At 39.4% G+C, this 20,623-nt stretch overlaps 1 protein-coding gene across 9 annotated transcripts in view; it reads left to right on the plus strand.

Moving 5' to 3' along the window:
• Positions 1 to 20,623, plus strand: part of esrrga (estrogen-related receptor gamma a) — a 171,466-nt gene that overhangs the window by 101,822 nt on the left and 49,021 nt on the right. For 8 of the 9 annotated variants that reach the window (XM_085394889.1, XM_085394968.1, XM_085395053.1 and 5 more), the window contains 2 exons: positions 9,427 to 9,585; positions 20,174 to 20,598. In XM_085394889.1, the coding sequence (XP_085251015.1) occupies positions 9,428 to 9,585; positions 20,174 to 20,598 (583 nt within the window). In that variant the 5' untranslated portion in view covers position 9,427. Of the gene's footprint in view, positions 1 to 9,426; positions 9,586 to 10,685; positions 10,759 to 20,173; positions 20,599 to 20,623 lie in introns of those variants that run through there. The other variant, XM_085395192.1, reaches the window with a different exon arrangement.

Genomic DNA, 20,623 nt, shown 5'->3' on the forward strand with positions numbered 1-20,623 from the left:
CATTTTTTAAAGAAAATTGGCAATTTTTCATTTTATTTTCAATCTTTCTCGTCATTTGTTTTAAAACACACACGCCCCACTCACTTGTAAAGCATTTTGAATATAGAGGCATTTTAAAGAGAATACACGGAGATAAGCTGTACCACTACTTTACATGAAAATATTCTTTTGTTATATTTTTAATTTAAAAAAATTGTCTTTTAACTTTCAGTCTGTTTGAATTAAAATGTCATTTAAGCAAATATGAGAAATTGCCCCTTCTGAACAAGTAAATGCTTAAAGAGCACAAATTAAAATGTTCATAATATGTGCAGGATTTTTTTTTTTAAATGATTATTTTATTATCACTGCGGTATGACCAATCAAGCTTTTAGAGAGTCTGAGAATATCAATCATTTCAGTTCCCCTTTTAGAGGGAATAACTGAATTTTCAGTAGAGCAAAATCTGAATTTAGGACACTTTACAAGGATTTAACCCTGTGGATTGCATCTAAACAAGCTTTCTCTATGTTGGTCCTTCAACTGCAAAACAGTGGGGTGGAATTTAAGGACCTGTAACGGCTCAGGTGTAAGAGTCTTGATTTTTTTTTTAAAATCAGATTAAGACAGAGAATTCAAATTTTTCAAAAACTTTTGAACTGGATTTGCTTCTTAATGGACAAGAAGTGTGAAAACTGTGTTTAGACATCAAGCATCAATACACTCACTGAAAAACACACTTTCCTGACAGACATTTGGCAATGAGATGTGTCTGCTTTACCTGCGTGTGATTCAGCAAGTGTACGTAAGCTGTTGCCACTCAAACGTTTTCTAGAGAGCCCTCTGGTCCCGTCATCTGTGCGTCCGCTCCTTCACACATCCATTCATCCATCCATCGATCCATCGATCCATCCATCCACCGTTCTCTGTTCCCGGCTCAGGCGTTCCCTTCTTTGCTCTAAGGCACTGCTTTCCTATACTAATTAAAATATTAGGGATAATGATGATCATACTGATAATAATAACAACAAGTACCACTTAAGCTGTTAACATAATTGCATTCCCCTCATGCCACCATATACATAACATTTGCATATCATTAAAATATATTTCCCACAGTGACTTTAGTGATTTTGGTGTTTTTAACAGTGGGTGTGAAGGAGAACGGACGGGTGGTGAGAACTGCACAGTTGCTGATCAGTCAGGCAAAGGTTTAGTAGTGCAGTAATGAAGAGAAGCACAAGGGAGCACATATGATTTGATTAGGAATTATTCTCCAATCTGATGTGTCTGGATTTAATTCTTTTTAAATACATGGAAATGTAGAGGAAAGAAATTATTTGTGATTGTGAGTAAAAAAAAATAAAAATAAAAATCTGTTTCAGGTTAAACATTGTTGAAGTCGTTCATCGGACTAAATTAAGATGTGCCAGAAAAACAAACATTTTTTTTTACTTACAGTAATATATATAATATGATTTAGGCACCAGATTTTCACACGTAATGTTGTGTTGCTTCTTGTTCTGCTACGACAAATGCCACTGTTTTAGTTCACATTTGGAAAAGTGCATTGGCCATCATACAGTGATTTACTTTTCCTGATTTTCCTGATGAGGCAAACTACTTTATATGAAACCGCGAAAGAAATTCAATTGAGAAAAAAATCTAACTCGAAGGCCAACCGTCTGATGCTTTGACCGTTTGTTGTTTAAATGTGCGACAGCGAAATATACATATGTTTTGTTATTCAGAATAAAGAGATAATATGTCTTGCTTTTGATTAGACAATGAAAAGCATTTAATGGTTTTTTCCCATCTTTTTCTTTTCCTTAATCTTAGTCGCTGGACCTTATTTTTCAGCTTATGAAGTGGGATATGCAGTAAAGAGAGAGAGAGAGAGAGAGAGAGAGGTAAAGCTGACTGCAGGGAGGGACAGGGGGGACCAAAGAGAGATTGCGTAAATTAAAATCCTTTTAATCTCCTTATAAAATCATTTACTTAATTCATCTGTCAAAGCATGTCAATATGTGCCGTGCTGATTTGCTGGCTGCGCGCGCACGTGTGTGTGTCTGTGAGTGTGTGAGCGTGCAATTTGCATCTGTTTGTTGCCATCCGCGGTTTCGTGCCAGCATGCTCCCATTTTGTATGTGTGACCTATTGATGGCCTATATGAGGAAGTGTTGTTCTTTTTGTCTCTTTGCCTGCCTGTCTGTCCCTATGGAATTTGTTGTCTGTCAGTTTTTTTGCATTTGCCTGCAAACACACGCGCAGAGAAACGCACGCACTCATGCTTACGGCGGCCTCGCTCTCATGTGAAGGGTCCGGGCATTCCAGTGGTAATTTGGTCCCGTAAAGAGAAAGAGAGAGGTAGAGAGTGTGAGAGAGAGAGAGAGAGAGAGAGAGAGGGAGAGAGAGACGCAATGAGAGAGACAGACAGAGCGAAGTGGGAAGGAAGGGAGGGGGTTTGCTTTTGTCTGACACCAGCACTCAGGAGGTCCGCTGGACACACGTGTAAGCATGAATGCCCACAGCAACACACACTCTTAACACTAATGCATAACAATAAACACACAGATCATACCATTTGCAGGTTAAAGTTATCACAATGTTAAAAATGCAGTGACTTATTCTTACACACACACATGCGTCTACATATGTGGATGTAGATATTAAAAATGCATTGTCTCACACACACTTAGAAAGCCACTGAGAGATGACAGAGCAAAATGGGATGAGCCTTGATGATGTGAATTTGTCTGATTTATGTCCAATCCATCAGTGCTCTGTGTGTGTCTGAGTATGTCACGGGTCAGTGCCGGCCTTTATGTGTTGAAAGAGCAGTAAGGGAGACTGTACCAGATGTGACACAAACACACACACACACGCACACACACTGCAATTAGCCATTTTGCCACACTGGTGGTGAATCTGTATGTGTGTGTGTGTGTGTGTGTGTGTGTTTGTGTGTGAATGCACGGTTGAATGCCAAAGCAGTGATCAAAAAAAAGAGAGAGAGAGAGTGATATATAGTGAGAGGCAATGTCGCTCATCTTATCTCCTCTTCTCCTCTCCACAGCGCTCATCCTCTCATTCCCCACGTTCCATCATCCATACAGCTCCGTCATCCATACATCAAAATGTGAATTCAATTATTACTATTATCACGTTCTATCAAATCATTTATGCTCTGTCTGAGAATTACTCTCCGTAATGCTGCTGACTTTTCCGTCTTTTCAAATCTGCTATGACCAAGTATATAGTTTCAAGAAATGCAGAATAAAAAGAGGATGTTTTGCACCTGTGCAAATTTGAACTGTGTCAAAAGCACACAGGTCCCTTTGTAGATGCATCTGCTTGATTTTAACAAACGTTGCTTTAAACTAAATTACGTTTTCTTAGAATTGCTATATACATTGTGAGGTTTCTTTGGTGTCTGTGTTATTATTGTTTTCAGAAAAGGAGTCACTAAATTTGAATTTTATCAAGTTCAACCAGATGAGCTATTGAGTTACGCTTTAGATCCGGTGACTGGTGTATGCATGAGTGTGTGCGTACCCATCGTGTTGTGCTTAGGGCTTCTAATGCTGCTCCTCAGTCCTAATAGGAGGAGACAGCGCAGACCGGGCCACAATAGAGCAGATTTAGATGGAGAGGTGAGGTGTGTGTATGTCTCTATGTGTGTGTGTAAAGTGTAAAAGTGTGTCCATGAGTTAAAGAGGATCACGAGAATGGTGAAGGTTCAAACCCCTTGTCTGTCTATGGCACTTTTCTGTTGTGCTGCCCATGGGGAGAGCCCTATGGTTTCGCTGCTTGGGTTGTTCTCTCCCTCTGCACGGCCAAGCTGAAAGTATGATTAAATTGTCATTGTTTCGACAGTGTGTAAGAGGGGTTCAAAAAGACAAAAAAGGGAAGATACAGTAGAACGGAAAGGGATAGCTACTAAGAGAGAGAGAAAGAAATGAATGACCATGCCGCCTTCCAACTGACAGTGAAATATTCCTCCTCTCATCCTCCCATCATGCTTCATGTGTGTGCCTGATGGGGAGAGAATGACAGACCAGCCCACACCCCACCTCATGGTTTAGTTCTCTAGTTTTTGCTGCTTTTTTCATCTGCCTTGCACTTTTTTCTTTCACTCTTTCTATCTCCTGTCTGTGCACTAGGTTTCTCTCTATGCCAACTTTATCAGGTGCACCATACAAATAAACTACAATCACATGATGATTTTCAGAAGTATTTGTTCTTCCTAAATGTACTGTATATTCAGATATTAAGCTGCTCAACAAAAGTGTATATTCTTTGAATCAGGGAATTTTGATTTCTAGTTATTAGACAAGATTTTTACAGTTACACACTGAAGACTGAAGACTGAAGAAAGGTTTGTTTTTTTTTTACACTTTCTTGCTTCCTGCCCTGAACTTATTAATTTCATTAATTAAGTTTATTCCACCCGCTTCATTATACACAAAAAATGAAATGTACATAACAACATATATATGTATATTTACCTCATTATTCACAGCTTTTGGTGTTTTTGTGAAAAGGAAATTGTCTCTAACAAATATGTTGATCACACAAATAATTTTTTAATTTTATTTAAGAAAAAAAAAAAACAAGCCCAACAGCATCAGTCCTTGTTGGTCACTCCAACTGTACCAACGGTTCAGCTTTGACACACATCCGTGCATGTGTGAGAAGATGTCACGTGTTAATATACAATTCATTATTTTGCACATGTAAAAACAAGAAAACTATGTGTGTTATTAAGGCCTTGTTTCTGTGCATGTGTGTATGTGTGTGTGTGTGTGAGAGAGACAGTGAGTGAGAGCGCATTTGTGTCTATTAACTGCGTTTACGCTTTCACACAATAGTTAAATTGTATTTGACATTTGAAAAACTTTCACTTTTAGTTTGATGTAGCTTAAATAAAATAGTTAATATACGTTTATTGCTTATTCCAAAATATCGCTCTATTTTTTAAAAAAAAATTACATAGTTTCATCACTGGTAACTTTAGTAAAGATCAGATGTTAAAGTATTTGTGCATGGAACATTTATGTGAATTATGTTTACATTAATTACATTAAAAAAATGCTCTAATCCTACATGGTAAAAACGCTTCTTTTCTTTAGGATGCGTGTTCCTCTGCGTAGCTGATCCGCTCTTTTATTCATGGCAGTAGATAATTCATTTTCTCTTTATCCCTATCTTCCTTTACCATTCAGCGCCCTCCACCCACCCACACGCACACACACACACGCACACACACGCACACACACACGCGCTCCTCTTCTCCCTCTACACACACCCCCTCCCTTGTGGAACTGTCACCTTTCTGCACCCGCTCAGTCCCTATTAAGGCCGACAGCCCATCTGCCGCCTGCCCCGCTAACAGCTCCCGTCGCTAACGCTAACGTGCACGCACATCCACATCCGCTCAGACACACACAGAGGGCTACGTTCAACCCCACCTGCCCTGCTGCACATGCAGTCACACGCAGAGCAACATCGTCAGACGTATATGTATATCAATATATGCATCCGCTCAGTATTTATCGTGATCTAATGATTCTTTTAATTACTTCCAAATATCAAAAAGTCTGTACCACACTTTTTTTCTTGATTTAAAACGGCCACTTTTGATCTTGCACATTAAGACTTTCCAGGCAAGTATAAGGCTGAGTGTTATCGGGAGTAAGTATAAATACTATAAGAACCATGTAAACGATCTAGAAAAGTCAGCAATTTGCAACAAGAAGTGCAGAAATGAAAATAGAACCAACAAGTTTATCTGCGAGGAGGAAACCAATGGGATCACCGGGAATTTTTAATGCAGCAGAGGAGATTGGCTAGTCTTTAGTTCAGTTATTTATTAGTGTTCATATCTGTAGGTTTATCCATATTTATGCATACAAATTGTCTGTGTAACTGCAAGACGTCACACTACCCTGACGAGAGGAGTAATTAGGTAGGGCAGTTGCTTGTGTGTGTGTGTGTGTGTGTGTGTGTGTGTGTGTGTGTGTGTGTGTGTGTGTGTGTGTGTGAGTGAGTGTTGTGGCATTTGCTCCCTTCAGGGATAGGTGCATTTTGCATTAGCAAGAATGGCAACTGTCTCATCAATCACTGCATCACCATGTCACACACACACACACACACACACAGACACACACACGCACACACACATATGTACACACATACCATGGCATGGTCATTCTGTTCACAGATGGGCCAGCAACACATGAGCGAGTCACTGAGCATCAGAAAGACACCAACGATCTCCTTGCTTTCACACACACACTCGCACACACACACACACCGCCACACATCCATAGTATGTCTGCATGTGCTGGTTCTTGTGCTGCTTACATGTACTGACAGGAGCGTGAAATAGGTTAGGTAGAATCACATACATTGCACTTTTCTTTTATTCTCTCCTTTGCTCTACATGCATATTTAAATATTTATGATATGAGCTATTTCTTACATATATGAGTACTTGTGGGATTGAATTTTTCAATTGACTTATTATTTGATGATGTTTAAAAAAAATGTAAAATGTGTAAAATTCAGATTTTCATTTTACATATGTTTAGTACTGTGTTTCTATTTTAGTATACGATTCACATGTGCTGAATTAAATTTTTAAAAAGAAAAAAATGCCTCATGTAAAGAATTGTCTGTTGGCTTTAAGATGCTTTTTTTAATGAGTTTCATTCTTCTGAAATGAAATAAGAACTAGGAAAATCAGATTATGTGGTTATAAAGCGATAAAGCAGAATCTCTTTCGGTAATCCTAAACAGTTTTAGTCCAGGTTAATACAAATATCAGACAGAGCTTTTTGTGGTTTCTCTAAAATATCATAATACAGACTAATCATAAAACTTTGTAAACTCGGGTTTTCTTTTCAGATGTATTTCTCGTGGTTCGTGATTTTTATGGTTTAAACCTAAATATAATAATATATTTCTCTGATTTCAGCCCCTGTCTAAAAAAGCTGTTACAGTGTCTGTTACTTCTAATGCAGTTAAGATGCCTGCAGCCAAAATGTGACAGTTGAACCCAAATGGCTGGTGATACATACACAGGACCTAAACTATTGCACACAATGTAAACCCAAATCAAGATGAAAACACAGTACTGAACAATCTACAGCGTTTTCAAGCAAATACTTCATGCAGTCCGATTTCCATACAGCGCCTGTGGGCATACAATAAACGCTAAGGGTAATGTTGTAATATTGTTGCGGAGATACCGTCATTAAAAATAAAAGTAAATCACCTCGCCGTCTGGTTTTTAGATGTCAGAAGTGGCCCTCGTCTTCAGTCTTGCAACCCACAGCAAAGTATCTGGGGTACTTTGGTCACAGTGTTAGCACACACAGGTGGGCAAGGGAGAAAATATTAATTCAGAATGTAAGCGGGCGGAACGGGAGAAGGTGATCGAATTTTGCCGCAAACCTGAGTTACTTGTTCGGCCAGAAAGTTTTTGATTGATTATAATGGTTTATAATTCCCAGCACCACATGCACCTCATAGTGGATATACTTTAGTCCTTGGTGTCACACCAGAACCACTTCCCCCACCACCACCACCACCTCCACCCAAAAACAAAAAACAACAGAACTAATAGTTGGCTGTCTATATAGCATTGTGACACTGCAACCAAAGCCAATAAGTGTCTGAAGCAGCAGCAGCAGCAGAAAGATATCGATTCCTTCTATTCACCAGAGTGGAACTAAAACCTACATATTACACACCCTGGCCCTCCACCTCTCACTGAGCCAACCCAGCTCTGTGGATGGATAGAGGGATGGCTGTCAGACAAGTCATTGGTCTGTCTACCTGCCTGTCTATGTGGCCCTCACATAAACAGGAACCCACAGCGGGGACAACATCTCACACTCAGACACACGTGCGTATGTGCCGGTTGTTTGTGTGGTAAACACGTGTCTATCAGTTTGCGACACATACCAACATCCTGCTCTGTTTACCGATACACTTTGCTGGAGGAAACACACACAAACAGGAGTGTCACAGTGTAAAAAAAATTTAAAGAAAGACCTGAAAAAGAAAGATTATTTTATTCATTGTCTTTTAACTTCGATGTGCTCCCTGATTTCTACTTTTACATGTTTGGGATGAAATTATTAGTTGGCTTCAGCTCTGTAATTCTTTGGCAAAGTTTTAATATTAAATCAATAATTAGTCTTAGGTTAATTGGGCTAGTATTAGCAGACGTGATTATTATAATCGCTCTCATTAAGCAAAAGCATAAATGCTCAAAAGCAAGCACCTCTTCAGATCTTTGCACTATTTTTGAAGGATTAATTTCTTACTATATGTTTTCTTTCATAGTTTACCAAATCTGAATTAGTATCTGTTTTTTCTAGATTTTATCCACCGGTAGGAAACTGCTTTTCCTTCCACTTCCCTCGCTTCATTTTCCCCCGATAGTTTAAAAGTAGGGCATTCAGATCATTTTATTACAAGCCCAGCCATGATGTAATTTTTTCTTTTCTTTTTTTTGCTTCTTTTCTTTTTTTTAAATTGTTTTTGTAAGGGATGCTTTTGATTCTGTTGCCTGTGGTGACCTTATCACCCCAGTGACAGCCCTGCTTCTGATGACGGCACTGGGTTTGATTGAAGGATGGCAGTTCTTCCTCTGATGCTTTTACTTTTATATTTCCTCCATTTAAAAAGGTTTTTTGAGGTTAAAACTGGTAAAGCTCGGGGACAAAAGTCTCATGTACTAGTTTAAAATTCTGATCTGTCCCCTGTGCGTCTGTCTGAGAGCTTCTCATCTTTCTGCCTACTTGAGATGCTCTCTGCAAATTGCCCTATGTGTAAATCTTGGACCTTTCTTTGTGTATTTATGTTTTTTCTTTTCTGCCTCTCTCTGTCCTAACTCTGCAGTTGCATAAATCATAATAGTTTTTTTTCTTATGTTTACTGAGGGCTGAATGATTATGTGTGCCTGTTACTGTGCCCTTTCAAGCGCGCTCTGTAATTCAGTGGTCATCCACTTAATTGTAATTTTGTGTTGAAGATTTTTTTTGTTTTTCCATTTCATTTTTGTTTGCTTGTCACTGTGTTGAGCTGAAGAAAGTATTTTATTAAAACAATAAAATGAAAAAGATTTTGTGTTTAGTTTAGTAGTGTTTTGTTTTCTACAGCGCTTTAACCTTATCAGATTCTGGTACTGAGAAAGCAGAAACACACAAAAATGTAACTTGTCACTGTTTCTATTTTTTTTTCCTAAGTTTTATTTTGTTATTTTACCATTGCCCCTGAACAACTGATTTCAGTGACATCAGATAGTTTTTATGGCTTTTACGCAACACATAGGAGCCATGTCTCCGCTTTACAGTCCCACTTGCTGTTTTCCTACTTTTCTCTGTTGTATTGTCAGCGCCATCCTTATGTTTCTCACTTTGCTTCTGTCTACAGAATGAACTTATCGAAGGGGCCATTAGTGAACAGCAGCAGTGAAGATAACTCCAAGTCGTCTTATGGTAAATGCGGCGCTGGCGCCTGGAGAATGCACCAGAGCTACGATCCACTGGAGGCCAACCACATGAGAGACGCACATGCCCTCTACAACCCCAGGTAAGACAGACTGACAAGAAGACCACAGACACAAAAGAAGAAAGGGGGAATGACTTAAAAAGGGCAAAACAAAAGTGACTGAATCCATAAATCTACGTTGAGTTTTCTACAAAAGTCACACTTGACCTCTATAAACCTCGGAAGAAGAGAAAGAAAAGGCAAGCATTTGGAGACATCAAAAGCCAGTTTTTATTGGTCAGGATGTGTGCGTGTTTGAGACTATTTGGAGAGAACCAACTTTTCTCCACCATCTATTCAAATGTGGGGAGAACGGTTGTGTGCATGTGTGTCTTTCTTTGTGTATTTTTTTTAATTCATATGCCTTATCTGTTAAATTAGTTTGAAGTAATTTACATTTTTAACAACACTTTTTATGTTATCAGCTTTACAAACCATCTTCCGCTGTTTGTGTCACCAGTATTCTGTATTTTTATCTTTTTTTTTTTTTACCTGCCCTCTATCGGGTTCTTTAAATAATTGCCTAGAAATCCAAGTTAAGGGTGATCTTCAGTGTCGTTTGGGATCAAGAAGGGGTTCCCCACGGTACGACCAAGCCTTTAATATCTACTCTTTTTTTATTTCAAATTTTGGGAAACCCCAACTCCCTACCCTTGGGAAAAAAATAATTCTCTTTTAAACGCCACAATATAGAAAACATACAAATCCACTGTAAACTATATGTTATGATTAAACAGTGCAACTAAAATGAGAATATTTTTTCCCTAGTATATATAGAGTATCACAAGGAATTTGGATTCAACTTGTGGCTCAAGGACACTTCAGTAGTGCAAATGCGTCGCAGTGCAGAGGCTTTAAATCACATCGTTTTGTTGAAGGACATTCTCTTTTACCATTACAATTATTCTCCATGCCATCTGTATGTGCAGTCAAACCTGAACGCATGAAAAGCTTCAACCAAAGTGAAATTTCACTTTAAAGTTCTCCAACAAAACCAGTTCTGACTTTCTGTTGTTCCGGGCAGGTTTTGCTGAGGCTGTCTTGCTTTATTTTTAGAGCTTATACTGTAAATATGCTTCTTGTTTTATGTTTAAACACAGGAAATGTGTGACGCATTAAATATAGACAAACGTTATCATATCCTTCCTCCTCCTCTTTTGAAAGTTTCTCGGGATAAGAGATAGCATGACATGCCCTGAAAGCGAACGTTTAACTGTAAGTATGCGCTTTCTATATAATTTATATAATTCAGGGGTATTGGACTAGTATAAACAAATAAGTATATTATTACTGTGTTTAGTGTTACTTGTTGTACATTATTTCACTTTAAAAACAGCTGAATATGTATTTAATTTAAATAGGCTATATTAGAACCTAGTGTAACCAAAAGTGGGTTTCCCAAACTTTGCCTGTCTGTTCTCCAGATCGTGGTTTCTCTCTCTGGATTTTGGACATTATGCTTCAAGATCTCACTGACTAACATGATTATCTTAAATGAACATTACTGTGATTTATTATGTTGTTATTATTGTTGTATTATTGCACATTCTTTAGGAACAATATTGATTAGTGCATTATTAGGGTCTTGTGAAGCCCTTTAATTTTAAATGCATGTGTGTGTGTGTTCCTGTGTGCGCTGTAGACTGGGAAGTTTTAGTCCAATAGGATTTCAGGGTTAGTCTGGGTCAAGCCAATTAGAGGTCTGGCAAGCCATTCTCACGCAGACCTTCGGCCAGTCACCAGGAGGAGTGTTAGTAGCACAATGTGAGTGTGTTGGCAGACAGTGAAGTCTGGTGATGAGAGGTGTAAAGGTTTGCCAGGGGCTATGGAGTCAGTCCGTGGCTTGAAGTCACACAGTACATTTGTACACATGGATAGAGACACACTAGGCTCCAAAATGGGGAGCATTATTTCGCTTCTATGGTTCAAAACAAACTGCAAATTATATTGGGATGGGATTTGGCCGTAATTTATATGCACTCTCTCTCACACACACTTGCACAGACACACACTTGAACAGCACAGACACACCGAAAATGAAAGAAATCCAGGTTCGGAAGGGACAATATTTAGAAATGAATTTAAATGAATTTAGAATTATAGCAGTGTTTTTATTTTATCTCTTAGAATAACTTTTTTTTCATATCACAGATCTCTACAAAAAAAGCAAAGAAATAAATTTAATTTAATTTGAAGTTTTCTGGGGCCTTTTCTTGCATTAAAACTTTTTTGAATTCTAAAGAAATTTCTTAAATGCTTTTGGAGATCTGCAGTTTTCATTGGACAGCAACAATATTATTCCTCTTTTTATTTAGGCCATCAAACCATGGGAATGTGATTAATGTCAGGCAGCTAGAGTGCGCTTGAATACACACACACACTGTGCTGTAAACTGAGCCCAATGTAATCATAATGATAAAGCAGATTGCCTTAACACACAGATGGGCTTCCCAAAAGCTGTGTGTGTGTGTGTGTGTGTGTGTGTGTGCGTGAGTGCGTGTGTGTGTGTGTGTGTGTGTGCGTGTGTAAGTGTGTGTGTGTGTGTAAGTGTGGACAACGCTGATTGGATTGCAGATTTATAGAAGAGGATTACTGCAGGAGCAGAGAGAGAGACAGAGCGAGAGAGGGGAAAAGAGAGAGGGGGTTTCAGACACTCACCTCTCATTAACTTCCACCCTCTTCACCTCGACTCGCCCTATTCTCAATCAAGGACAAACATGCACATGTACACACACATAGATATACACATTTAAAATCTTGTTTAAGTGGAGCATGTCGTTCTTTATATTTACCAATGATATGCTGATTCAGTATTTAAATCTTAGTAATTTGCAAGAAGTTTCAAAAGTAAGAATCCTGCAGAATGCTGCAGCAAAAAGCATTACTGGGTAGTCATTTAAAAACAATACAGCCACATTTTAAAGAAAAAGGTTCTTAGTGACAAGATCAGAAAATGTCCCTTTTTTGTTGCAGTTCGCGAGATTTATGCCAGTTTTGAGCTTTGTATACCTATTATACTGAATGTAAAGTATATTCAAATACATGACATTTAAGGGAAAGACATTCATGAAGGTTCCAGATTAAAGGAAAATGGACAAAGGCGCAGTGTGAAGTGGACAGAAAGAAGCAGTCAGAGACAGACAGAGAGACAGAGATGGCGAAAGACAGTGGGCACTGCAGCAAACCTGATTATGACTGGATGTGAATTAGATTCCCTAACAGATGGTCCAGGAGCGAGACTGTAAGGTGCATCAGCCAGCAGTGAGGGGAGGAAGAGGGGGAGGATAGAGGGCATGGGTGGGAGAGAGGGAAGAACAGGCCAGGAGACTCTGAAGACGAGTGTCAACAGCAGCTTGTGGCAGGTCAAAATGGGCATTTACAGTGAAAAGAATCTTGTTTCACATTTTTATTTAGTGAATTTGGAGTCGGGTATTTCAAGTCTATCACTTTCTCTCTTTTTTGCAGTATAAATGAAGTAAAGTGATAATATACAGAAGTAAAAGTAATGAACTGGGAGAATCCTTAACAGTCATTGCATTTAGATATAAAGTAGTATTCCATGTGTAAGGTTAAATATAATCTGTCTAGATGTATTATTTGTGGAATATTGAAGTAAACATTGAAACGCACACGTTGGATGGTGCCTGCTTAGGATTGATTTTCTCTATTTTCACAGCTGCTGTGGATTATTGTACATATTCTGGCTCTGCTTCTCTCTCACACCCTATGATGGATAGGTGTAAATCATCACTATCCTGTAGTGACAGCCCAATTTCCCCAAATCTGATCTGCTTAAAGAATGCAGCTTTGACGCTCTACTCACTTGTGTCTCCTCTCCTCTCCTCTTCCACATTCCGTTTTCCCTTTTATTACACTTTTTTTCCCTTATTCCGTCTCAGATCGAGGACCATTTTACTTCACACACACATTCTCTCTCCCTACTTTTGCAGCACTGTGCTCTTTTCCCATCCCCTCCTTGCGTCTATCTCCCTTCCTCCCCTTCCTGTCTCACTGGCTCGTTCCTGTGTCACATTTGAAAGCCCTGTCATATTTACTAGAGTGAAAATCCTCTTTCACCATCTGCTTAATATAATGTGCTTTTAATCCGATGGGGCATATTTTGTTTTTAAACACTTTTTATTATACTTTTCCTCAATTTGATTTGATGTGGCGCCTTGCCCAGATCTCTGCCTGTCTCTGTATGAGAGAGAGAAAGCAGGAGAGCTGTACATCTCACTGTACACTGATAGTTAAGTGTGCGCATGTGTGTTTGGGCGCGTGCTACAGTGCATGTGTGTTGGTGACAACAGCAAGTGTCAGTAAGTGTTTGGAAGGGCTGCTGCGCACCTAATGCTAAGTGATAACACTGCTAATCCACACATGCACATAGAAAGAAAGAAGAATGCTAACCTTGATCAATGACCTTTCTTTTATAAAGGAGCCAGCCTACATTTCATAAAACTGACACTCCTGAGTAAAACATTCTCAATATCGATTGAACAAGCAGTGTGAATGTGTACGTTTATGCATTGAATTCATTTTATATATTGTTCAACTAATAAAATAACTATGCGCATATATGAGAGATATGCAATATCTCCTATAGACTTTACCCAGGAAGAGGATGTGTACAGTACTTTCTACTCTTCAGATTTCACAGCGCATAATATGAAATAAAAAAATAATAAAATACAACAACAGAACTTAAATAAACATCAAATTTTCAGTGATTTATGTATTAAATAAATATTTTTGATATGGTTAATCAGTGGCCCACTGTGCACTGTATGAAGTTGAGCCGTTTTAGAAATTTGAAGAACCTTTTTTACAGTAGACAACCATCCTTACAAATACAATGACATACAAAAGATAAAGGAGATGGAAAGGGAGCGAGAGAGGGGCAAACAGAAAGGTGAGGAGAGAGAGGGAGAAGGAGTGAGAGAGAGACACGGGAGACATGGTGACAGAGATAATGCCTGGCAGCAACATACTTATCAGCCAATGCTCCACAAGAAAATGACCTAAATCATCAAGATTCCCATCTGACACACACACACACACACACACACACACACACACACACACACACACACACACACACACAAACACGAGTTAGTGGTGCACTGACTTCCATTGTTGCCCTGAACATGCTCCCCTTCTTTACATCTTTTTTTCATCTTTATATATAATAATAGACTGTATTTTATGCAGAGTACACACGACTCTGTATAAATCCCTTGAAATTTTGTCATTAAAGAAGTGAGTAGACGAGAAACAAAAAGCACGAGGAGAGTGGATGGTGAACTGAAAGTCTGCACATTGATGATTGAAAACTGGTATTTATATGAGCAGACTCAACATGATGCTCCTGAAAAGTTTGCAGTTTGAAAAGTACATAATTCTTAATCAATGGAGAGAGGCTGAGAACACCCGGCGTGTTTTGCTTCCCAACGCTTCTCCAATCACATAGGGATGCGTGTGTTATTCTCTAGACTACAGCTTTAGACCCAGTAGAATATCTCTCTAAGTCTTTCTCGCTTTTTTGTAACACTGCGTGTGAACCATGTATTTGCATCCGTCGCATTTAGATTCATACTAGAATTCATAGTGTCTAAACTCTCACGCACACAATCACAGACACAGGAATATAGACACACACTTACACTTCCTTTCCTCTGCCAGTCTTTACAGCCCAACAGCCCATCGGGCAGAATGTGTTTTAGCCATTGTCAAATTGATTGTATGTAATCAGGGATTTATTCTGCAGCCAATGAACTGAATTACAGGTTTCCTGCCCTGACTAACACTGTAACAATTGATCTGCTCCCTGGTGTGTGTGTGTGTGTGTGTGTGTGTGTGTGTGTGTGTGTGTGTGTGTGTGTGTGTGTGTGTGTGTGTGTGTGTGTGTGTGTGTGTGTGTGTGTGTGTGTGTGTGTGTGTGCATCTTGTGTGACAGGATAGAGAGACGGACAAGAAATGATAGGGGGTGTTTGTGTGTGAGAAGTAGAAACGACGACAGAGAGAGATTGAGACCTAAAAGGAGCAAAAAGGAGAGGGGAAAGAGCCCAGTAGGAGGGAGAGTGGTTTAGATTGACTGTCGCTGTTGGAGTTTTTATTTTGTCTTTTATTCATTTTTGTCACTGAAAACAACTATAATCACCCACACACTGTGATTCCACACACATAAACCCACACTGAAACAACGCATAGCTTTTTTTTTTTCTGAGCTCTATTTCGCTGCTTTTAAACTATGCAGTTATCTTGCAGAATGCACAACATAAAACACAGGTTCAACGTTAGACTCACAGGATTTTGCTGTATGTACGTGACCGATACATGATTTCAGCCACCACAAAGCAAAAAGTGGACGTGTCATTGCTTGTAATTGCATAAGAGTGGTCACCTACGTCTTTGAAATTGCTGTGTGCAATTGTTGTGTTCCTATTTTTGTGAAAACATATTCACTACTGTATCAAACTAACTGACATGGAGTTCAACAACCCTCCAAAGATAGGAGACTGTTTAAAATAGAGAGAGAGAAAGAAAAACAAACTGAACAGTATAAGTGTTGAAAAAGCAATTCAATATATTGATGAAATCATTCTATTCATTTGACTATGACAATGTAAATGTAAATGCTTTTTGCTCCTGTTCCCCTCCTTACTCCATTCTTTAATTCAATGTATTTTCTTTTATGTCTTCCACTCTTCCTTCACTTCCTCTCCCTCCCAAAGCATTGCTGGTATCATCTAGATAGAATTGTGTAAGGTTTTCTCTCACTGTTTTTTTTTTCCCCTTTTTGCTTATTGGACTGTGTGTTCTTATCAGCATTGAGAGCACAATGCTTGGTGTGATGGAAAGGTATTAGCCAAGCCGAGGTAGCTACATTGTCAGCACTTCTTCCTGCTCTGTCTCTGTTGCTCCCACTTCTTCTTCTCTGTTTCTCTCTCCGCTTCTTCTGCTCTTCTTATTTTTAGCTGGGGTTTTTTTGCTTTTTATTTTTTGGAGATATGTTTTGTAAGCAGTAAGGCAGTGAAAGCCATCACATCTTTACACCATCCGAAGCCAAAGTTTGGCAACGTATAATTAAATGCAGCTTTGTCATTTTAAATTCCCATGACACTTGTTATGGTAATACTTTTACTAAGTAATGCTATTTCGGAGATCCAGCCCTTTAGAAACATTGACAGAAGAGCCCAGGGCAAGCAAAATAAGCAACCAGACAATCAGAGAAGTTATCAACAAACTGAGAGTTATCTGATTTGGTAGTGACAAGCCGATGTTAGTTCTCTTCTCTTCTCTTCTCTTCTCTTCTCTTCTCTTCTCTTCTGCTATTATGATCCTCAGCCCAGTAGGGGTGGGTGAAAACAATTTAGAGTTGTTTGGGAATCAGTTTGTGTTTATGGCTGCCATCTAGCGAGGTAGTTGTTCAAAGATTGTATATAATAAAGCAGTGCAAGTGCACACAGAAACACAGACTAAAGGAGCGCACAGAAAACAGCACAGAGCGAGGCAGAGAGTAGTTTCTCTAATACGATGATTGTATGTTTGTCCCCGCCAGTTGTCAGGCCACTGCATCACCCTACCACTGTAATGACAGCTTGTCATACTAAAGTGGCCCACCTTCTTTCAAAACACACAAAAAAGCATTTCTTTCTTCTTTCTTCCTTTCTTCCTTTCCTCCCCATGCCTCCACATATTCATCTTTTATGAGTAACTGTGCCTTCCTTCAAGTGAGAAATGAAAAAAAGAAATAGGCCTGAAAAGAGAGAGAAAATGACAGGGATCAACTTGGAAATGGATACAAGCAAAGGCGGTCATTTGTGTGTGTGTGTGTGTGTGTGTGTGTGTGTGTGTGTGTGTGTGTGTGTGCGTGTGCGTGTGTGTGCTGGTGTGGTCTCCCTCAATAAGAGACACCTAAATAGAATATTCAGTGTCTGCAAGAACTAAGCAGCGACTTTGGCCGCTTTAAAAATGGCCAGTTTTATAATTTGCATTACTGCTAAAATATAAACCTAAATAAATCCGCTCAACCTCATTTGCTAATCTTTTTTGTTTGTTTGTTTGTTTACTGTTGCATTAAAAAAACATTGGTACCATAGCCATTTCCCTAAAATTATACAAAATATACAAAAAATACATTAAATGCAGTAAGTTTGTTAGTGCAAAGTGATTATTTTATGCTATAAGATATACCGCTTCTTTTTTGCCGTACATGATACATAGTGCTGTTCAATATAGAGCAATCAGCTTATGTGCTAATTACTTGACTATATTTGTAACTGTGTAGGTTTCAATATCACGAGCATCAAAATCTTAAAGATGGCAAAAAGAGAATGACGTTAAAACCGTATTCTTTAACAGAACTGAGCAGAACCGTTAATACCAAAATGTGATTACTTTGCTTCCTTGTGTTTTACTGTTATCATCTCATAAAACACTGCTTACATCTTTAAGCCTTGTCTGAATAAAGGCAAAGAACGGCAAACACATTCGAGCTGTTTCCATTTTATTTACATTTCTTTAAACACCTAAAAACCTAAAGAATTGATTAAAAAGAGACCCAACCCCTTCTCTCTCTTCACACTCATCTGAAGAGCAGACAAGCACAATAAGACTGCTCTTTCAGCACTGAGCCATCGCTACATAGCACCATAATTATACTGATAACATACATACATAAATGCATTCAACCTCTCGCTCGGCACAGCGCACTGGCTGTGATTTCTTAATCTTCTTTCCTCTTCTCCTCTCCTCTGCATGCGTGTCTTCTTTTTTTATTCTTTTTTATTCCTCCCCCTTCGACTGCCATTATTTTTCATTTATAAGCACAGTTAGAGAGCGCGAGAGAGCACTGAGGGAAAAAACGACGAGATAGAGGGAAAAGGGGGAGAAGAAACTGGAATGGAGAACGGAAAGATAGATAGATGAGAATTTGAGAGAGAAGGAAAAAAGCGCCTGAGATCTTTTGGCACTTAAACTCTTTCGCTTAATGGTACTCAGAGGGATTGACGGTCAAAAGGAGGGGCCACAAAAGAGCATAAAGAGTGAGAAAGGAGAGATTAAATCATCACCATCACATCATCTACTTAAATGGTTCTACTCTCTTTTTCTGTCACCACTGTTTTTCATCCCATAGACACAGAACATAGACATCCTCTTGCGATCCTTCTATATGTCTCCATAGACTCTCTTTCTATCCCTAATTTTCTCTTCCTTGATTTGTGTCCAAACCTTTCTCACAATGTCAGCCTCTTTCCAAACTGAAGGCCCAACTTAGCATCCGATAAATGGATTTATAGACACTGGTGAATACCGCAAACCCACGATAAATGGAGTCACTGAATTAAAAGAACCTCCAGCAAGGGTTTAATATATGATGAAAAAGGTGAAAAGGCCAAAGCATTCTATATCATAAATGTCAATTCACATTTGAACGGGAAAATTTCAGGGGAAAAGAGTGTTTCCTACATTACAATGCGTTTGCAGGTTTTTTGCAGGCCTTCTTTCTGCATATCAGTCATGTTAAAGCTGAGATGCAAATTAAAAGAAAAGGTGTTGTTTGTCAGTAGACAATCATCAGTCACTGCAGTCCTGCAACTACTCTTTTTTCCCCATTCTGTCTGTCTTTTGCATTAGCTGTCTGCCTGTCTGCCTTTCTGTTTTCCTGTCTATATCCATTCTTCATTCCCCCACCTGAACAGCTCCCCATTCTCCAACCAGGCACTGTCTGTGTTTTATGGGTCCCTGTAGAACGGGGATCTTTTACAGGCCGACTGGACTTTAGAAGCCCCTCGTTTAGCAGCATCCTGCCTTAATTAAAAACCCCTTTTGTGCTTTCTGCCTTTAACAATGAAAGGGGAGAGAGAAAGGAGGGAGGGCAGGGTTAGAGAGACAGAGAGTAGTAATGCGTAGAGGAAGAGAAAGAGAGACAGTCAGAGATGGGAGTGAATAGAAAGTGATAGGGAGAGAGGCAGATAGATAGTAAGGTAGACAAAGGGAAGGATGGAGAGATATGGACAGAGAGAAGATAGCCGTTAATTACAACTGCCATTAACAAGACACCAGCCTCCTTAGGGAGTGGAAGAAGGAAAAGCAGGAGAGGAAGGAGGGAGATACGAAGGGAAGGAGAATGTAAGAATAGTACTACAGTGATAGTCTGGCTCTGATTAGTGAGTTTTATTTAATACATACAAAATATGCATACATTTATTGTTTTGCATCGCGCAGCTTTTAGTAACTTTTTAGACTGTAAGCTGTGCTTGAATATGACAATGTATGTCTCTTTGTGTATGTGCTGTCTTTGGGATGACTGAGCAGCAGAGGAGCTGCTTACTGATTACCTTCATGTAGAACACGCTGCTATTGACTGGAGGGTGACGGATGATCTTGGCCCCGTGGATGGGGATGTGTTTGTGGTACTCTGGATGCCGCTCCGCTACTCTCATGAATGTGGTTTTCCCCAATGAACCACAATATATTTGTGTCATTAAATATTGCTGAATATGACTTTACATTTCTCCCTTCCCCTATGCAGTGCCCCTAACTTTCCACACTCATGATTATCTTTCTTCATATTAACATTTTCCTGTAATGTTTTTTCCCCTCTTGTTCTGTCTCACTCTCTCAGGCTTCTCTGCAGAATGTCCAGTAAGGAGCGCCACCTTGAGTCCAGTTGTCCGTCCTCTTATATAAAGACTGAGCCGTCTAGTCCTGCCTCCCTGACTGATAGTCTAAACCATCACTCCCCTGGTGGCTCCAGCGACGCCTCAGGCTCATATTCGTCCACGATGAACGGTCACCCCAATGGCTTAGACTCCCCAAGCCTTTATGGCTCCAACGCAGGGACCCTAGGACCTGCTGGCGGCCCTGGATCAAAGCGTTATGAGGACTGTTCATCAACCATTGGGGAAGATTCACAAATTAAGTGCGAGTACATGTTGAATTCCATGCCCAAGAGGCTGTGTCTCGTGTGCGGAGACATTGCGTCAGGTTACCACTATGGAGTGGCATCCTGCGAGGCCTGCAAGGCCTTCTTCAAACGCACCATCCAAGGTTGGCTTCTATTTTAACTTTGTAT

Source organism: Rhamphochromis longiceps, linkage group LG1 (genome assembly GCF_057381845.1).
Source record: "Rhamphochromis longiceps isolate RC_006_pf linkage group LG1, R_longiceps_female_GT1.1, whole genome shotgun sequence".
NCBI classification, from domain to species: Eukaryota; Metazoa; Chordata; class Actinopteri; order Cichliformes; family Cichlidae; genus Rhamphochromis; species Rhamphochromis longiceps.